At 41.6% G+C, this 18,470-nt stretch overlaps 2 protein-coding genes across 3 annotated transcripts in view; both read left to right on the top strand.

Moving 5' to 3' along the window:
• LOC106569187 (vacuolar protein sorting-associated protein 4B) overlaps window positions 1–10,281 on the top strand; it is a 32,793-nt gene extending 22,512 nt beyond the window's left edge. For both annotated transcript variants that reach the window (XM_014140277.2, XM_014140278.2), the window contains 5 exons: window positions 31–179; window positions 5,281–5,362; window positions 7,922–8,141; window positions 8,272–8,412; window positions 8,540–10,281. In XM_014140277.2, coding sequence (XP_013995752.1) covers window positions 31–179; window positions 5,281–5,362; window positions 7,922–8,141; window positions 8,272–8,412; window positions 8,540–8,641 — 694 coding nt within the window. In that variant the 3' untranslated portion in view covers window positions 8,642–10,281. The remainder of the gene's footprint in view (window positions 1–30; window positions 180–5,280; window positions 5,363–7,921; window positions 8,142–8,271; window positions 8,413–8,539) is intronic.
• A 346-nt stretch (window positions 10,282–10,627) lies between these two features.
• On the top strand, window positions 10,628–18,304 carry LOC106569188 (3-ketodihydrosphingosine reductase). The gene is made up of 10 exons (XM_014140279.2): window positions 10,628–11,045; window positions 11,507–11,596; window positions 13,072–13,128; window positions 13,313–13,378; window positions 13,478–13,573; window positions 14,403–14,594; window positions 14,721–14,804; window positions 14,904–14,987; window positions 15,157–15,258; window positions 15,516–18,304. Exons 1-10 carry the CDS (start codon window positions 10,857–10,859, stop codon window positions 15,633–15,635), a joined length of 1,080 nt encoding a protein of 359 aa, XP_013995754.1. The 5' UTR covers window positions 10,628–10,856; the 3' UTR covers window positions 15,636–18,304.
• The last annotated feature ends 166 nt before the right edge of the window (window positions 18,305–18,470 follow it).

The raw sequence follows: 18,470 nt of genomic DNA, 5'->3' as shown, positions 1-18,470 counted from the left end.
GTTTCTTTGAGCCTTCTTTCTCCTCTCCAGATTAGTAAAGAACTTGTTCACTCTTGCACGGGAGCACAAACCCTCCATCATCTTCATAGATGAGATAGACTCACTGTGCGGCTCCAGGAGTGAGAACGAGAGTGAAGCAGCTCGCCGGATCAAGACAGAGTTTCTGGTTCAGATGCAGGGTGAGGGCGACAGAAAACAATTTACATACATACATACACAGTGCCTTCGGAAAGTATTCAGACCCCTTGACTTTTTCCACATTTTGTTATGTTACAGCCTTATTCTAAAATTGATTCAATGTTTTTTCCCCCCTCATCAATCTACACACAATGCCCCATAATGATGAAGCAAAAACAGTTTTTTAGAAGGAAAAAAAAAGAAAGGAAATATCACATTTACATAAATATTCAGACCCTTTACTCAGTACTTTGTTGAAGCACCTTTGGCAGCAATTACAGCATTGAGTCTTTGGTATGACGCTACAAGCTTGGCACACCTGTATTTGGGGAGTTTCTCCTATTCTTCTCTGCAGATCCTTTCAACCTCTCAGGTTGGATGTGGAGCATTGCTGCACAGCTATTTCCAGGTCTCTCCAGAGATGTTCGATCGGGTTCAAGTCTGGGCTCTGGCTGGGCTACTTGAGGACATTCAGAGATTTGTCCTGAAGCCACTCCTGGGTTGTCTTGGTTGTGTGCTTAGGGTTGTTGTCCTATTGGAAGGTGAGCCTTCACCCCAAATCAAAATGTATTAGTCACTTGTGACGAATACAACAGGTGTAGACGTTACAGTGAAATGCTTATTTACGAGCCCCAAACCGACAATGCAGTTAAAAAAAATAAAATAAAAGTAACAAGTAATTAAAGAGCAGCAGTAAAATAACAATAGCGAGACTATATATAGGGGGGTACCGGTTAATCGAGGTAATATGTACATTATTAAAGTGGCTTTGCATAGATGATAACAGAGTAGCAGCGGTGTAAATGAGGGGAAAGGGGGCGAGGGGGCAATGCAAATAGTCTGGGTAACCATTTGATTAGATGTTCAGGAGTCTTATGACTTGGGGGTGGAAGCTGTTTAGAAGCCTCTTGGACCTAGACTTGGCGCTCCGGTACCACTTGCCGTGCGATAGCAGAGAACAGTCTGACTAGGGTGACTGGAGTTTTTGACAATTTTTAGGGCCTTTCTCTGACACCGCCTGGTATAGAGGTCCTGGATGGCAGGAAGCTTGGTCCCAGTGATTTACTGGGCCGTACGCACTACCATCTGTAGTGCCTTGCGGTCGGAGGCCGAGCAGTTGCTATACCAGCCAGTAATGCAACCAGTCAGGATGCTCTCGATGGTGCAGCTGTAGAACCTTTTGAGGATCTGAGGACCCATGCCAAAACTTTTCAGTCTCCTGAGGGGGAATAGGTTCTGACGTGCCCTCTTCACAACTGTCTTGGTGTGCTTGGACCATGTTAGTTTGTTGGTGATGTGGACGCCAAGGAACTTGAAGCTCTCAACCTGCTCCACTACAGCCCCATCAATGAGAGTGGGGGCGTGCTCGGTCCTCTTTTTCCTGTAGTCCACTATCATCTCCTTTGTCTTGATCACGTTGAGGGAGAGGTTGTTGTCCTGGCACAACACGGCCAGTTCTCTGCCCTACACCATAGGCTGTCTTGTCGGTGATCAGGCGACACTGTTGTGTCATCGGCAAACTTAATGATGGTGTTGGAGTTGTGCCTGGCCGTGCTGTCATGCGTGAACAGGGAGTACAGGAGGGGACTGAGCACGCACCCCTGAGGGGCCCCTGTGTTGAGGATCAGTGTGGTGGATGTGTTGTTACCCTTACCACCTGGGGGGGGCCTGTCAGGAAGTCCAGGATCCAGTTGCAGAGGGAGGTGTTTAGTCCCAGGGTCCTTAGCTCATTCATGAGCTTTGAGGGCACTATGGTGTTGAACACTGTGCTGTAGTCAATGAATAGCATTCTCACAGGTGTTCCTTTTGTCCAGGTGGGAAAGGGAAGTGTGGAGTGTAATAGAAATTGCATGTACTGTTGGGGTGGGCGGTATGCAAATTGGAGTGGGTCTAGGGTTTCTGGGATAATGGTGTTGTGAGCCATGACCAGCTTTTCAAAGCACTTCATGACTACAGACGTGAGTGCTATGGGTCGGTAGTCATTTAGGCAGGTTACCTTGGTGTTCTTGGCCCCATGGACTATGGTGGTCTGCTTAAAACATGTTGGTATTACAGACTCGGACAGGGAGAGGTTGAAAATGTCATTGAAGACACTTGCCAGTTGGTCAGCGCATGCTCGCGGTACATGTCCTGGTAATCCGTCTGTCCCTGCGGCCTTGTGAATGTTGACCTGTTTAAAGGTCTTACTCCCATCGGCTGCGGAGAGCGTGATCACAGTCTTCCGGAACAGCTGGTGCTCTCATGCATGTTTCAGTGTTATTTGTCTCGAAGCGAGCATAGAAGTAGTTTAGCTCGTCTGGTAGGCTCGTGTCCCTGGGAAGCTCTCGGCTGTGCTTCTCTTTGTAGTCTGTAATGGTCTACAAGCCCTGCCACATCCAACGAGGGTCAGCGTCGGTGTAGTACGATTCGATCTTAGTCCTGTATTGGCGCTTTGCCTGTTTGATTGTTCGTCGGAGGGCATAGCAGTATTTCTTATAAGCTTCCAGGTTAGAGTCCCGCTCCTTGAAAGCAGCAGCTCTGTCCTTTAGCTCAGTGCGGATGTTGCTTGTAATCCATGGCTTCTGGTTGGGGTATGTACATACATACTGTTACTGTGGGGACGACGTCATCGATGCACTTATTGATGAAGCCAATAAGTGATGTGGTGTACTCCTCGATGCCATTGGAGGAATCCCATAACATATTTCCGTCTGTGCTGCAAAACAGTCCTGTAGCTTAGCATCTGCTTCATCTGACCACTTTTTTATTGATTGAGTCACTGCTGCTTCCTGACCCTTCTCCCCCAGTCTGAGGGACTTAGTGTTCTGGAGCAGGTTTTCATCAAGGATCTCTCTGTACTTTGCTCCGTTCATCTTTCCCTCGATCCTGACTACTCTTCCAGTCCCTGCCGCTGAAAAACATCCCCACAGCATGATGTGCCACCACCATGCTTCACCATAGGGATGGTGCCAGGTTTCCTCCAGACGTGATGCTTGGCCTTCAGGTCAAAGAGTTCAGTCTTGGTTGCATCAGACCAGAGAATCTTGTTTCTCATGGTCTGTCTTTAGGTGCTTTTTGGCAAACTCCAAGTGGGCTGTCGTGCCTTTTACTGAGGAGTGGCTTCCGTCTGGCCACTACCATAATGTTCTGATTGGTGATGTGCTGCAGAGATGGTTGTCCTTCTGGAAGTTTCTCCCATCTCCACAGAGAAACTCTGGAGCTCTGTCAGTCAACATGGGGTTCTTGGTCACCTCCCTGATAAAGGCCCCCAATTTCTCAGTATGGCCGGGCGGCCAGCTCTAGGAAGAGTCTTGGTTCCAAACTTTCAAAATCATGTCCAATCAATTGAATTTACCACAGGTGGACTCCAATTAAGTTGAAGAAACTTCTCAAGGATGATTAATGGAAACAGGATGCATCTTTGCTCAATTTCCAGTGTCATAGCAAAGGATCTGAATACTTATGTAATTAAGGTATTTGTGTTTATTTTTAATACATTTGCTTGCATTTCTAAACCTGTTTTCGCTTTGCCATTATGGGGTATTGTGTGTAGATTGCTGAGGATTTTTAAATCAGTTTTAGAATAAGGCTGTAATGTCACAATGTGGAAAATGTCAAGGTGTCTGAATACTTTCCGAAGGCATTGTGCACACACAACCAGTCAAAAGTTTGGACACCTACTCATTCATGGGTTTTTATTTTTACTATTTTCTTCATTGTAGAATAACAGTGAAGACATCAAAACTATGAAATAGCACATATGAAATTGTTTAGTAACCAAAAAAGTGTTAAACAAATTATATTTTAGATTCTTCAAAGTAGCCACCCCTTGCCTTGATGACAGCTTTGCGCACTCTTGGCATTCTCTCGATCAGCGTTTGCAAGGAATGCTTTTCCAACAGTCTTGAAGGAGTTCCCACATATGCTGAGCACTTGTTGGCTGCTTTTCCTTCACTCAGCAGTCCAACTCATCCTAAACCATCTCAGTTTGGTTGAGGTCGGGTGATTGTGGAGGCCAGGTCATCTGATGCAGCACTCCATCACTCTCTTTCTTGGTGAAATAGCCCTTACACAGCCTGGAGGTGTATTGGTCATTGTCCTGTTGAAAAACAAATGATAGTTCCACTAAGCACAAACCAGATGGGGTGACGTATCGCTGCAGAGTGCTGTGGTCGCCATGCTGGTTAAGTGTGCCTTGAATTCTAAATAAATCACCACCTCCACACCTCCTTATCCATGCTTCACGGTGGGAACCACACATGTGGAGATCATCCTTTCACCTACTCTGTGTCTCACTAAGACATGGCGGTTGGAACCTAAAATCTCAAATTTGGACTCATCAGACCAAAGGACAGATTTCCACTGGTCTAATGTCCATTGCTTGTGTTTCTTGGCCTAAGTCTCTTCTTCTTATTGTCCTTTTTAGTAGTGGTTTCTTTGCAGCAATTTGACCATGAAGCCCTGATTCACGCAGTCTCCTCTGAATAGTTGATGTTGAGATGTGTCTGTTACTTGAACTCTGAAGTATTTATTTGGGCTGCAATTTCTGAGGCTGGTAACTCTAATGAACTTATCCTCTGCAGCAGAGGTAACTCTGGGTCTTCCTTTCCTGTGGAGAGCCAGTTTCATCACTGCGCTTGATAGTTTTTGCGACTAAACTTGAAGAAACTTCTTCAAAGTTCTTAATTTTCCTGTATACCACCCCTACCTTGTCACAACACAACTGATTGGGTCAAACACATTAAGAAGGAAATAAATTGCACAAATTAACTTTTAAGAAGGCACACTTGTTAATTGAAATGCATTCCAGATGACTATCTCATGAAGCATGTTGAGAGAAACCCAAAAGTATACAAAGCCGTCAAGGCAAAGGGTGGCTACTTTGAGAATCTCAAATATAAAATATATTGACTTTTTTGGGTTACTACATGATTCAATGTGTTTATTTAATTGTTTTGATGTCTTCACTATTATTCTGCTATGTAGAAAATAGTCAAATCAAGAAAAGCCCTGGAATAAGTAGGTGTGCCCAAACTTGTATGTAGATTATAGTGGACTGTATTGGTGTTTTGGTCATATTAAGTTAAAATGGTTTTGAAACGTTAATAAGATATTTTTCCTCAGGAGTGGGGAATGACAACGATGGGGTACTGGTATTGGGGGCCACCAACATCCCTTGGACATTGGACTCTGCCATCAGAAGACGGTAATGACACATTGTTACACTGGCTTAGCCTACCATCCCAACTGTGTACCAAATAACTTGTCCTTTTATTGTTGTTGACTGTGACACAACAGCCTTACAAATGTATGGTAACATGTACCACCCTGCTTTAACTCGTTTGGATAATAATAATGGGAAATCTCTGAAGTTAGAATACTGTGACTCAGCAGCACTGCTTCTTATCTTTGTTTTTGCTGCTCAGATCTACCCTGTAGGGGATGTAAATGTATTCTTCTTCCTGTAGAGTATGTGATTTTATATATATATATATATATATAGATATATATATATATATATATATATATATATAGATATATATATATTTTTTTTTTCACACCTATGAGGTTGGAATAATATTGTGAACATTATGATAATGCCCTTTTAGCGTAAGAGCTGTTTGAAAAGACTGCCTGAAATGTCAGCCTGTTTTGGTTGATAGACCAATACAAAAAAAAGAGATACAAACTACCCACCAATAACAGCTAGTTTTCAGTTTTCCACCTCCCCACTAGGGTTGTTGCGGTGACCATATTACCGGCAGTCATGACCGCAGTAAAATTCTATGCGACATTTGAGTCATGGTAATCTCCTTTTATGCACTCTGGAGATAGTATCCAGATCGCTAATGGCCTGGTACTCCGGGCTCCATTGTCCCTCTAACCACTCTGACATCAATGTAAATGAATTCGAAAATCACATCAAACACTTGTATGTGCTTTTAGAACTCACCTTGCTGTGATTGATCATTTGAAGAAAAGTTCAACAACGGGTTGAAACGTAGTGGAGAATATGGTCCTTGTGGATGTTGTTTCAAAGCCTAACACAACAAAATGGACACTGCTTTCTAAGGTGATTAATTCAAAACAGCCATATGCATGTTAGCTTAAAGAAAAATGCAGATGTAAGATATCTTTTTTGTGCATAATTGGTCTAGCCTAAATTAAACAAATTCAGAGTTAGCCAACAATTATAATGAATTTGTATTTGATGTTGAATAATGGGGATTTCATTTTTTTTTAATAATAGTCTGGCACATGACCTTTTTAACTAGAGAATTTCTCGCCGCCATGCGTTTCCATCTCCTCCCCCTCTCCTTCATTCCTTTCTCCAGTGCGCAGAGAGAGGGGCTGTCAACAGTTTAATGAAACATGTTTCGTTGTGAAAACATGTTACTATTGATGTTCCTGAACAGATTTCCCTTGGCTTCCCAAATTAAGCACTGGGTAGCTGCAGGAACAGGGTTGGAGAGCTCATGGCATACAGAGTTTGGGTGGAATATCACCTGTACCACTGTGAAATAACCAGAGTAGCCTACCCAACATGAGTGAAACGAACCAGTGTGAAAGTGGCCTCTATTTGCTATTCAAGTGCATATTGATTACATGTCTTTTTTTCTCTTCCCCCTGTTCTTGCCCATTTGATCATTCTAAATCTAAACTCATTTAACATATTGGTAAAGACGAGATTAAATTGAGAATAGTCTGGATGGGTGAAAGTATGATCACTTGATGAGAGAACAGTATGTGCAGCCTGAGGCAAGGAACAGAGCTCAAGCTTTTTTTGCCACTTTCTCAAATCCTCAATAGCCTATCATCACGCAGCCCATATCTGGATTTCGAAGGCATTCTATGGTTTGTATCATTCACAACTGAAGTTGCCAAATAACTGTAAATCTAGCGTATAGGACCTGTTTCAAATGATCACTTTTTTACGCTCAACATAGCCACTTCATATGCACACTCTCACTCTGGAATCTGAAAAACCCTTTCTATTTTATTCAGCTAAGTTCTGTTATATTCTTCTTACTACTTACAGAATGCTGCCTGAGGAAGACTAGTAGTCGAAACGCATTGCAGTTGTGCGTCCTGATGTACTATGCTGGCTACTCCCATATGCATTATTTTGTAAATGTATTCTGTTAGTAGTTGACTTAAGTTTATTGCAATGTACTGTCCACCTACTCCTTTCCTTTGGATTCTTCTTACTATAAAATCATATAATATAAAATAATGGCACTGGACTTATAAGCATATATTGTCTGCTAAATGAACAAGCATATTGCATGGTGCATAGCCAGATAACAGTAGGCCAACTCATTCTGTTCTTCTGAAATCCATTTTCTTCATACCATAATGTTTCTTTAGACCTGACTAAAATAATGGATTTATTGTGACGGTGTATATTTAACTAATTTATTAGACTTTTTGAAATGTAGACGATACCAAGGGTGCACATCAGCGGCTTGTATGTGTGGAGGCCCGGAGATGCTAAACGTGTTTGTTAATTAACGGTCAATTACCGTGTGACCGGCAGTCTTTTCCATGGCAATAACCGGGTGACAAAATTTCATGACCACCAACTGCCGTACTCCCCACTCAGACCACTCCCAGACAGTCCTAGCAAAATTCTTGCTTGAGAAATTGCTCTTTGCTAATAAGCAATTTGTTTATTTTTGACCAATCACAGTAAGGTACTTAGTTGTTACCCAGAAATGATTTGATATTGAGATAAAAACTGCATTGGAACTTTTAATTATCTCAGGTTTGAGAAGAGGATCTACATCCCCCTGCCAGAGGAACACGCCCGCACCTTCATGTTCAAGCTCCACCTAGGCGCCACCCCCACCAGCCTCAACGACTCTGACTTTGTCACCCTGGGAAAGAAGACAGACGGGTACTCGGGGGCCGACATCAGCGTCATCGTCAGAGATGCGCTTATGCAGCCCGTCAGGAAAGTTCAATCAGCCACTCACTTCAAACGGGTACGTCTCCATAATGACGACCAGTGAACAACGTCTGTGTATTCTTCAGTGTTAATCTTTATATCAAGCTATGCAATTTTCTATTGAGTTTTGTTATTTTTAACACAATAAATTGCATTTGTTATTGAAGGTACGAGGGCCATTGAGAGACAATCCGAAAATCCTGGTAGATGACTTTTTGACCCCGTGCTCCCCGGGAGACCCGAACGGCATCGAGATGACATGGATGGAGGTCCCTGGGGAAAAGCTGTGTGAGCCAGTCGTTTGTATGGTGAGTGTGCAAAATTAAGTTATTAATATTATTCAGTTATCTGTTTCTCCGTCTCAATGGTAATGTTTTGGGGAAAACAAGATTGTTGAATAACCCTTGATCATGTCTCTCTCTTTATTCTTTGCAGTCTGACATGCTGAGGTCCCTGTCCAGCACGAAGCCAACTGTCAACGATCATGATTTGGACAAACTGAGAAAATTCACAGATGACTTTGGACAGGAGGGCTAAATGTGGCATTTTTGTTTTTACCAAAGCAAATATTATGATTGTATTAAAGTGTTCATTCTCCCCTTCAGGCTCTGTTGGCTCATCAGAAGTGTGCCACATGACTGCTCTACTCATAGAAATAGAATTACTAGAACAGACATCCCCATTTAAGTCAAATCTATTTCTATGGCTCTACTGAGCTTGACTATTGGCCACATAAGGGGTTAAACAAACGTGGATATTTTCTTAGATGCCCCCCATGTCCAAAGAATTACGGATCACTTCACTGCAAGATGTCTGAGGTAGACTTGATTGGTGGATGGAAAGCTGCATGGAAATGAAGAACCTTGGTGTTACATAGGCATATGTTCTGTGGAATCTGTTTAGCAGCATCTTGGCCCGAATCCTGACTTGAGAACAATGCTCAACTCAAACATTTGCATATGTCATGCTTTGAAGTCATTGGGAGTTTGATTCGAGTTCCCGATACAAGCTTGTTAACCAAATTAAGATGCTGCTTATTGTGCAGAGTGCTTATCTAACTTCCCCAATACATATCTAAGCTCAGTTTAAGTACCACTTGCCATCAGTTAAATTGCACCTCACTTGTCAGTGTAAGCACCCATATACTCTACTTATTTTTGTACACAAGAGAGAACTCCTTTTATAGTAGATACTTTATGGAGATGTTTGGCTCTTTGGTCTGGAGAGAATGAAATGTACAATGCATGCCATTTGTACTTTCAAAGGCCTTTGTAGTCTCAAGGTGGTGTAAAAGACATGGGTTTGGGTAGCTGAAGCACTGCAAATGTATTTGTCATTCTACATACACAAGATATTTGTGGGGCTTCGGCTAGGGTTAAAAGAACTACCGACAACAATCGGGATGGAAACGACATATTGTGTATATGTACCTTTTTTTCTTTTTTTTTCCAGGAAGGCTACTCTGGTTTGTTCATTGTCATTCTGATTTAAACTGTCAGGATCACCAAAAGTACTGGACCAGACACCTTATAGACTAGGATTCAATACTTTTCCCCCTGACCATCCACACCATACATATTTTTCTGTTACATATTGCTTATCTTCCCAACATGAACTACTGAAAAGAGATGCCTTTTGGAGATCCAGTCACACTGTCTAACAGTGCTGACAAAACAACGGGGCTAATACTTTTGTGAATGGAATTGTAGAGGTAACCTGAAATTGACATTTTAGGCACATAACAGCGTCATGTCCTTTTTGTTATGGCATTGGTGGAATGCAGCTCGCTTGAACTACCTTTTAAGATGTGGCAATGCGCACCATGTGCCTTCTGAAACAGGTTTATGTAGTAAGAACATATACATTTGTTATTTTGTTTGGTTCATTTAAAAACGTGGAAGTTGATATCCAGAGGCACAGCTATATTGTGTGTTTTGTCATCGTTGTATTGAAATGTAATAGATTTGCACATTTCATGTAAACTCTTATCTTATATAGATTGTATTCTGAAGACAAGCCTTTCAAAGTGTTGGACATCTTTTGTGTTGTCTTTTTAACTCACTATAAAAGTGTAGAGAAACATACAGATATCATATACTGTATCAATCAGTGAGTGGAAAAGTCAATGTATATGGTTTTCTTTCCCATGCTTATGTAAATAAAAGTAATATTGAGAACATTTGACTTAAAGTATTGTCTCATGGTCCAGGTTGAGGATTCAAATGAATCTTTACAAATGCCAATATCCGTCATTGTAAATAAGACTGTTCTTAACTGACTTGCCTAGTTAAATACAGGTTAAACAAATATATATCTCATTTGACAACATTGAGGGGGATCTAGATCTGGCGATGGAGATAGTTATGTCGGTAGAATAAAATGGTTGCACCAACTATAAGGAAGTACACCATTGCATTTTGGGAAGTGTTGTCCTTAAACTGAGCAAACCTCGGTTAGGTGGCAGTTTGCTTCGTGGTTTAAAAACTACAAATACCTAGAACGGTGGTGAAATTGTCGCATCCGTTCAAAGTGCACAATACGACTTGTTTTGGTTCATATTGCAGCTAGGCAGGAAAATATCGTAGATCCAAGGTCCACCACGGCATTTTATCTTGGAAGCAAACCCTCTGACACGCTGCCAAATATACTGCTAGAAAACTCTGTGTTTCATCGCCACTCCTTTTGACAAGCGCAAGCCCCCGCGATTCGCCCCTACTGAGTCTAGAAGCTAACCGAACTGCCAGCTTCACCCATGTCCTCTGAGGAAGGTTTGAGTTCAACGATCACGGATTGGCTTTTCTTCAGTTCCTGGTGGCTCCTTTTGCCTTTCATTATGCTTCTAGTCGTTGTTGCATTCGTCGTTGCCTTCGTGTTGCTGTTATACATGATATCCCCTTTGATTAGCCCCAAACCTCTCAAATTAAATGGGGCCCACGTCGTGGTAAGTGCTCATTGCCATAACTAGACAACGGTATCATATTCAGACTTGCTAGTTAAAAACAAGGTACTATGTTAGCTACGTTGCATTGCATAACCATTGTACCGTAGATTTTATAGGGTGTTGCAGGTGAAGGTGTTTCGTAACGGCGCTTGCACACGCCCACAATTAATTGATAGCTTGTAACAGAGTTGACAATGTATCGTCTTTTGCAACATGTTGCAAGCTAAAAGTGAAAACTCTAGTATGGCAATAAGTAGGCCAGCCAGTCAATGACACTCAATTTCGTAGAAATGACTATACGTTTTAGCAGAAACACATGTACTAACTTGAAAAAAAGCTACATTCTAATGACCTACTGTATATACTGTAAGTTGGACTTTGACGCTAGGGGACCACCCCTTGTATTTAACTTTTTAAGGGGAATGACCCTCTCTCACCTGCCACCACCTTTCAACCCACAGGTCACTGGAGGTTCCAGTGGAATAGGAAAAAGCATTGCTATGGAGTGCTACAGACAAGGAGCCTTCATCACACTAGTGGCAAGAGATGAGGTGAGTAGAAATCCACTTCAAATCAACATCCTTGCAGGGCTCTACAGTGCAACCATTTTACTTGCATATGCGGCTAAATATTTTGCTGTGACCTGGAACTTTTATTTAGGAACACTAGTGCGCCTAGAAAAATTAAGGATTCTAGCTTGTTTACGTCAAATATGTTTTATTGTGCTCCAAAATGTCTACATTTCCCAATTTAGGCGCACACATGCTTCGTATAATTATATACACTACCGTTAAAAAGTTTGGGGTCACTTAGAAATGTCCTTGTTTTTGAAAGAAAAGCAAAAACAATGTGTCCATTAAAATAACGTGAAATTGATCAGAAATACAGTGTAGACATTGTTAATGTTGTAAATGACTATTGTAGCTGGAAACTGCACATTTTTTATGGAATATCTACATAGGTGTACAAAGGCCCATTATCAGCAACCATCACTCCTGTGTTCCAATGGCACGTTGTGTTAGTTAATCCAAGTTTATCATTTTAAAAGGCTAATTGATCATTAGAAAACCCTTTTGCAATTACGTTAGCACAGCTGAAAACTGTGTTCTGATTAAAGAAGCAATAAAACTGGCCTTCTTTAGACTAGTTGAATATCTGGAGCATCAGCATTTGTGGGTTTGATTACAGGCTCAAAATGGCCAGAAACAAATAACTTTCTTCTGAATCTCGTCAGTCTATTCTTGTTCTGAGAAATGAAGGCTAATCCATGCGAGAAATTGTCAAGAAACTGAAGATCTCATACAACGCTATGTAGTACTCCTTTCACAGAACAGTGCAAACTGTCTCTAACCAGAGTAGAAAGAGGAGTGGGAGGCCCCGGTGCGCAACTGAGCAAGAGGACAAGTACATTAGAGTGTCTAGTTTGAGAAACAGACCCCTCACAAGTCCTCAACTGCTGACAGCTCATTAAATAGTACCCGCAAAACACCAGTCTCAACATCAACAGTGAAGAGGTGACTCCGGGATTCTGGCCTTCTAGGCAGGGTTCCTCTGTCCAGTGTCTGTGTTCTTTTGCCCATCTTAATCTTTTATTTTTATTGGCCAGTCTGAGATATGGCTTTTTCTTTGTAACTCTGCCTAGAAGGCCAGCATCCCGAGTCGCATCTTCACTGTTGACATTGAGACTGGTGTTTTGCGGGTACTATTTAATGAAGCTGCCAGTTTAGGACTTGTGAGGCGTCTGTTGGAACACAGGAGTGATGGTTACTGATAATGGGCCTATGTAGATATTCCATTAAAAAAAACGACAATTTCCAGATACAATATTCATTTACAACATTAACGGTGTCTACACTGTATTTCTAATCAATTTGATGTTATTTTAATGGACCAAAAAAATTGCTTTTCTTTCAAAAACGAGGAAATTTCGAAGTGACCCCAAACTTTTGAACGGCAGTGTAGATATATTTTTTTCAGCGCATCACTCAGCCAGCACATTTATCAATTATTCTTTAATTTCCTTTAGAGTAAATTGGTTCAAGCGAAAAAAGAAGTGGAGAAATGTGCCATTAATGACAAGCAGGTATGTATTATGTTGCTACAGTACATGTTTTGGGACAACGTGGATGAAGGACAATGTTTTTGTTGTTCTTGTTTTTCTTTGGGGGGGGGGGGCAAGAAAATCATTGAATGTTGACCTGGATGATCTCATTAGCAACTCACTTGACCGCTGACTGTTTTGGAATTTGTATTCCTCTTCCACTCAGGTGGTGCTCTGCATATCAGTTGACGTGTCCAAGGACTACAGACAGGTGGAAAGTGTGATTAAGCAGGTAAATCACAAGTGATAGGGGCCTTTTCCATCATATCAATTCCTAACTTTTTAATAATTCTCTGCAAGTAACAATATCAATATAATTTCATCCATCTAGTGCCAAGAAAAGCTTGGTCCGGTGGACATGCTGGTGAACTGTGCTGGGACGTCCTTCTCTGGGAAGTTTGAGGAGGTGGATGTGGAGCGCTTCAGAGTAAGTACTGGAACTAATGAGGTGAATAGACCGACAGGTCTGGAAGGGAGAACGCAGAAACCCAACTCCTTACAGTGTGTGCCTCAGAAAACCTTGATGTTGTGCCAAAATGAACATAATTTGAAACTAACTCTGAATAGGCAATGAGACAAGATGTTTCCCAGATTGAAGATTCAAAAGGTTTGATGTCTGTCCAAGGTGGAACCAAGGGTTCAGTTTAAAGGCAGCTAGTGAGCCAGAAGGTTAGATTGGATTGCAGTCTAGGTCTGCTGCAGATGTAATTGCAGTGGAAGAATGAGAGAGGGGTTTAATTCCAGACTGAAGAGGTGGCAGGTTTCTTCACTCTAGAGGGACAGTGAAGGGAAGGTACCAATACTGAAATAATGACCCAGGCAAAATTAGGTTGTGTGTACACGTTGCAAGTGTGTGTGCATGAAGGGATTATTCTGATACTAAGATAATAATCATGACCAATGGAAAATGTGATTGTGTGTGTGTTCCCCACATCCTAATGTATTTAATGTGCTTCATTAGCTTTCTTGGGGGGAACTGGGCTGTGCTGGTGCTGCTAGCTAGTTCCTTCTCATCCTGGCATTTCACTGCTGGTCACATGCCTCGTTAAGGGTCTGAAGTCATTAGACCTCACCCCATAGAAATGCTATTACCATGGAAACTGCTCAGAAATATAACAATTACCATGTCAGGAGGCTGTTTTCTCAAGTGAATACTCTGATAGTATGTATATTATTCAGTCTATGAGTAATAATATACCTTTTATTAATAATAATACATTCATAACTTTTTGTGATCCTTCCCTTGTCTATAACAGAGTATGATGGAGGTGAACTACCTGGGCAGTGTGTATCCCACACGGGCTGTAATCACCACAATGAAGGAGCGTAGGATGGGACGCATCATGTTTATCTCCTCCCAGGCTGGCCAGATCGGCCTGTTCGGCTACACAGCCTACTCTCCGTCCAAATTTGCCCTACGTGGTCTGGCTGAGTCCCTGCAGATGGAGGTGAGTAGTATACAATAGTTCCTTTTCCTGCCCACATTGGGGAACAATAGGTCAAATTCACAACATAAAAATGTGGATAAGTCTCTTTAAGGATGAAAGCACTCTTTCCTCTACTCGTCCCTGCAGATGAAGCCATATAACATTTATGTAACGGTGGCCTACCCCCCTGACACTGACACTCCAGGACTAGCAGAGGAGAATAGGACAAAGGTGAGTCTCCTCATGAAAAGGGGAAAGTGGAAACTCTCTCATATTTTGTCTTTTATTCTAACGCCTCATGTTATATTTTGTCTCTTCGTCCTTCCATAGCCTTTAGAGACTAGGCTGATCTCTGAGACATCTGGGGTGACTCAGCCCGAGCAGGTGGCTAAGATCGTTGTCAAGGATGCAGTGGTAAGACATTGCATTCTCAGCAAATGTCACTATGAAATTCAGCAGGCCTCAGGCCTACATAAAAACCTTCATCAATAAATACCTTCCAGTCAGAAACACAGAGAGAATTGCTCTCTAAAAGTGTGATAAAGCAGTTTTTCTGACGGTCATGTCTTTGTGCCCCCCACAGCAGGGGAACTTTAACAGCTCTGTGGGGCCTGACGGCTACATGCTCTCAGCTCTCACCTGTGGAATGTCACCAGTCACCTCCATCACAGAGGGCCTCCAGCAGGTAACTACAGGACAGGAACAGCACTGTCACTGTCCCACTACAACACACCCCAAATATTACTATTTTGGTAAACATGTGTTAACTGAACCTTAACTATCAACTTACAAAATGGCTTTGGTATCTATTACACATCTATTGTAACCATAGAGATAGAAATATGACAATTCTATGGTTATAACATAATAATAGATTGTCCCAAAACTGTCTGTTAGTGTCTAGAGCCCAAATTGTTAATGTGGCCTCTGATCTCTGTGCAGATTGTAACCATGGGGCTGTTCCGGACCATTGCTCTGTTCTACCTGGGGAGTTTCGACAGCATTGTGCGTCGCTGTATGATCCAGAGGGAGCAGGCCAAAGCAGCGGACAAGAGGGAGTAACAACCCCCCGCCTCTATCCTCCACTATTATAGCCACTGGAGAACTCACCCCAGCCAGCCCTCCTCTCCTCTCCTCTCTCCCCTCCATTCCTTAGAGGGCACAACCCTGGACAGGCTAAATGGCCAGATAGCTCGTGCGCCAGTGATAATACCGAAGTAAAGAAAATGGCGGGTGTCCTGTTACTTATTATGTAACACATACAATTCTTGGCACTCAATTGTTTGTCCACATTTTTTCATCATTCCAGTGATATTGTTTACTCAAGTGCTCTGTGAAACGTTTTAATTGTAACTGTATACCTGCTTTTATTGTTAAGGCTGCTTTACCCAAGGGTCTATGAGGGCAGACTAAACACTACTAGCTTGCTGTTAAAGTAGGCCTTGTCAACACCTGAAACGTTAGCCTACTTTTGGGCCACCCTATCCTCCTATTTTTTCCATGCAGAGTGGAAAGTAAGGGATTGCCAGTCTGACTGGTTATGTCAGCATGTTGACCTGCAATCCCTTCCCAAGAATCAGAAGAAACAAGAACACTAACTAACCATGTGTCATACAGACCATTTTGAGTAAGCTATCTTTATCACGTCAAACTACTGTTATTTTCACCAAATGTGTTCCTCCTTCCTTCCCAAGCTTTGCAGGCAAAGCTTCTCTTTATTCCCTCTGTGTCACCCTGTGCCCTTCCATGTGCTGCTTATGTAGAGTGATGTATTGGCCCGTGCTGTGGATGCATTAACAGAGCTTAGATGGGATTTAACAGTGATGAGAGGGGGCAAAGCAAAAATTTAAATTTGCTTCCCGGAAATTATCATCCAAGGCATTTTTAGGTAAAATGATTGTATGTGCAAGTACGAGAGAATGTGTGTGCTGTGTAGGAGCCGTGTGAAGAAGCCGAGGGAAAAGATTTTAATGCAGTGTTACAATGTGTTTAAATGACTGTACACTGACCAAACCTACTCCAGGGAGAAAGAGAAGCCATTGGACACTGGTGCTGGCTGGGGAAAAAAGAAAAACCTATATTCCTCTTATTTGCATGCCACTTTCACATTTTACTTGTGTTTCTTACCTGAGGTAGAAGCGGTATGTAAAAAGTAGGCATAGGACAGTTGTGCGATGTAGTATGAGAACAAATCCGCTAACATCTGATGCCAGCCTCATTCACTATTTCCTGTCTTCCTATGATGTCTTATCAGTTGTTGATCTCTGTGTATGTGTGATCTGTGCACATATTTTGCCACGTAGCATCCAAGTAGGGGTCTGTGATTTAAAGTGATGGGGTGGTGTCTAGACAAGGCGTGGGGTGTGACTCGCAGGTTCCAGCAAAGACCCTTCAGTCCTAGAGAGGGCACTAGAGCTCTATTTTATATAGCGGCCAAGAGATTAAGAGGGACTGGCAAACTCAGTCTGTGCAGAGCAACATGAAGGAACTATGTGTGCTATTGTACTGTCTAATTTTACATTTCATCCACAGTCACCGTGGACACTATCCTATACTCTCTTACTCTCTTAACTGAGTGTAATTTGTCTCAGTAAGTATTAACAGTTCCTTCCTGAAGTCCTCTAACTCCAAGCCTTTTAAACATCTCGTATTTACCTTACCTTCTTACCTTCTCAACATTCTGCTTATTGGGGAGAGAAAAGATAAAATGTGAACTCATGCAAGTCTTCCTTCCATCCATCAACTGTGGGGAGAATGTACTGAACTTTAATGCAAACCATAGGCTACGAATCAGAAAGTATACTTTTTTTTTATCCGCCAATATTTGAATGCCAAAATGTATTAAGAGACCATTTCTGTAAATGCAATGTAACTACTTGAGATTTATTTTGTTTGATGTTGCTGGTCTGTACTATCCTAGAAACAGTTTGTAGTTCAGCCAAGCACTACAATTGTGGGGACCCATTCCAAGCCTTAAGAGAGAACTACGAATGATGTTAATGCTAAAATAATGGAATTTATTCACAGAAAATAATGTGGCTTAAGCCGCTTGTGGTTTACCAGTTCATTCGATTTTTCTGCGAAAATGCCAACTGTTTTGGTGTATTTTCTTTGTCAATTTCAGTTTAGTTTTTGTACAAAAAGGCCTTACTCAAACCCAAAATAAGAAAGTGAGAACGGATGATTCAACTCTGAGGTTCTCATTTGACATTGGTTCAAGGCACATTTGTCACTGTCCAGCGCTTAGTTTGTCGATACCTGTCATTTCCTCATCTGTACATTGTTAGCTTTGACTCACTTTCATCTTTAGGTAGCAACACATATATGTTGAAGTTTATAGACATTTGATATAATATGTAGCTCATGGAAAAATATATTTTGTTTGAACACATTTTAAGCTTTGCAAATCACGCCTATGCTTACGATATGTTAAAACACTACAACAAGTTGTACCATTGTTAAACCGCTCACTCACACTCTAGTTTTCCCATTTGTTGGTGTTGTCCAGAGATATTTAAAAGAAGATTATAAAATGTTTAAGTACAGTGCTACTGAATATTATCATTCTGCTTGTGTTCCTATGTTATTGGTTGTGTTTCATTTTGTTTTGGCCAAATGTGTACGAATTTCACCTTGTGTGCCATTGAAAAGAAAAATGTAAGGAGTAGAACAATGTTGCTTTGTCTTATTTTCTTACATGATAAAACTAAATAAATAACTTTGGAAAATGACATTTCCTCTGCTAAATGCCCTCTGTTTTTGTCTGCTCTCAGTACTGTTGATGCAGGCCTTTTAAAACACAACTATGTTTAGTCTCCTATTGTTTTCAATAACTTTTGTGTGATTCTGTATAACCTATACTGTATGTGTAGCTGTGTTTGCTGAATTCTGACCTTA

The sequence above is a fragment of the Salmo salar genome, chromosome ssa14 (assembly GCF_905237065.1).
Source record: "Salmo salar chromosome ssa14, Ssal_v3.1, whole genome shotgun sequence".
Lineage (NCBI taxonomy): Eukaryota > Metazoa > Chordata > Actinopteri > Salmoniformes > Salmonidae > Salmo > Salmo salar.
Note: the sequence above shows the minus strand (reverse complement) of the source record. Positions and strands in the feature narration are given on the sequence as shown.

Excerpts from the sequence above, each read along its gene's own strand:
- LOC106569188 (XM_014140279.2), top strand. The coding sequence starts at position 10,857 with ATGTCCTCTGAGGAAGGTTTGAGTTCAACGATCACGGATTGGCTTTTC. Across the intron at positions 13,574-14,402 it reads TGGATGTGGAGCGCTTCAGA|AGTATGATGGAGGTGAACTA; the intron begins GTAAGTACTGGA and ends TGTCTATAACAG. Across the intron at positions 14,805-14,903 it reads CAGAGGAGAATAGGACAAAG|CCTTTAGAGACTAGGCTGAT; the intron begins GTGAGTCTCCTC and ends GTCCTTCCATAG.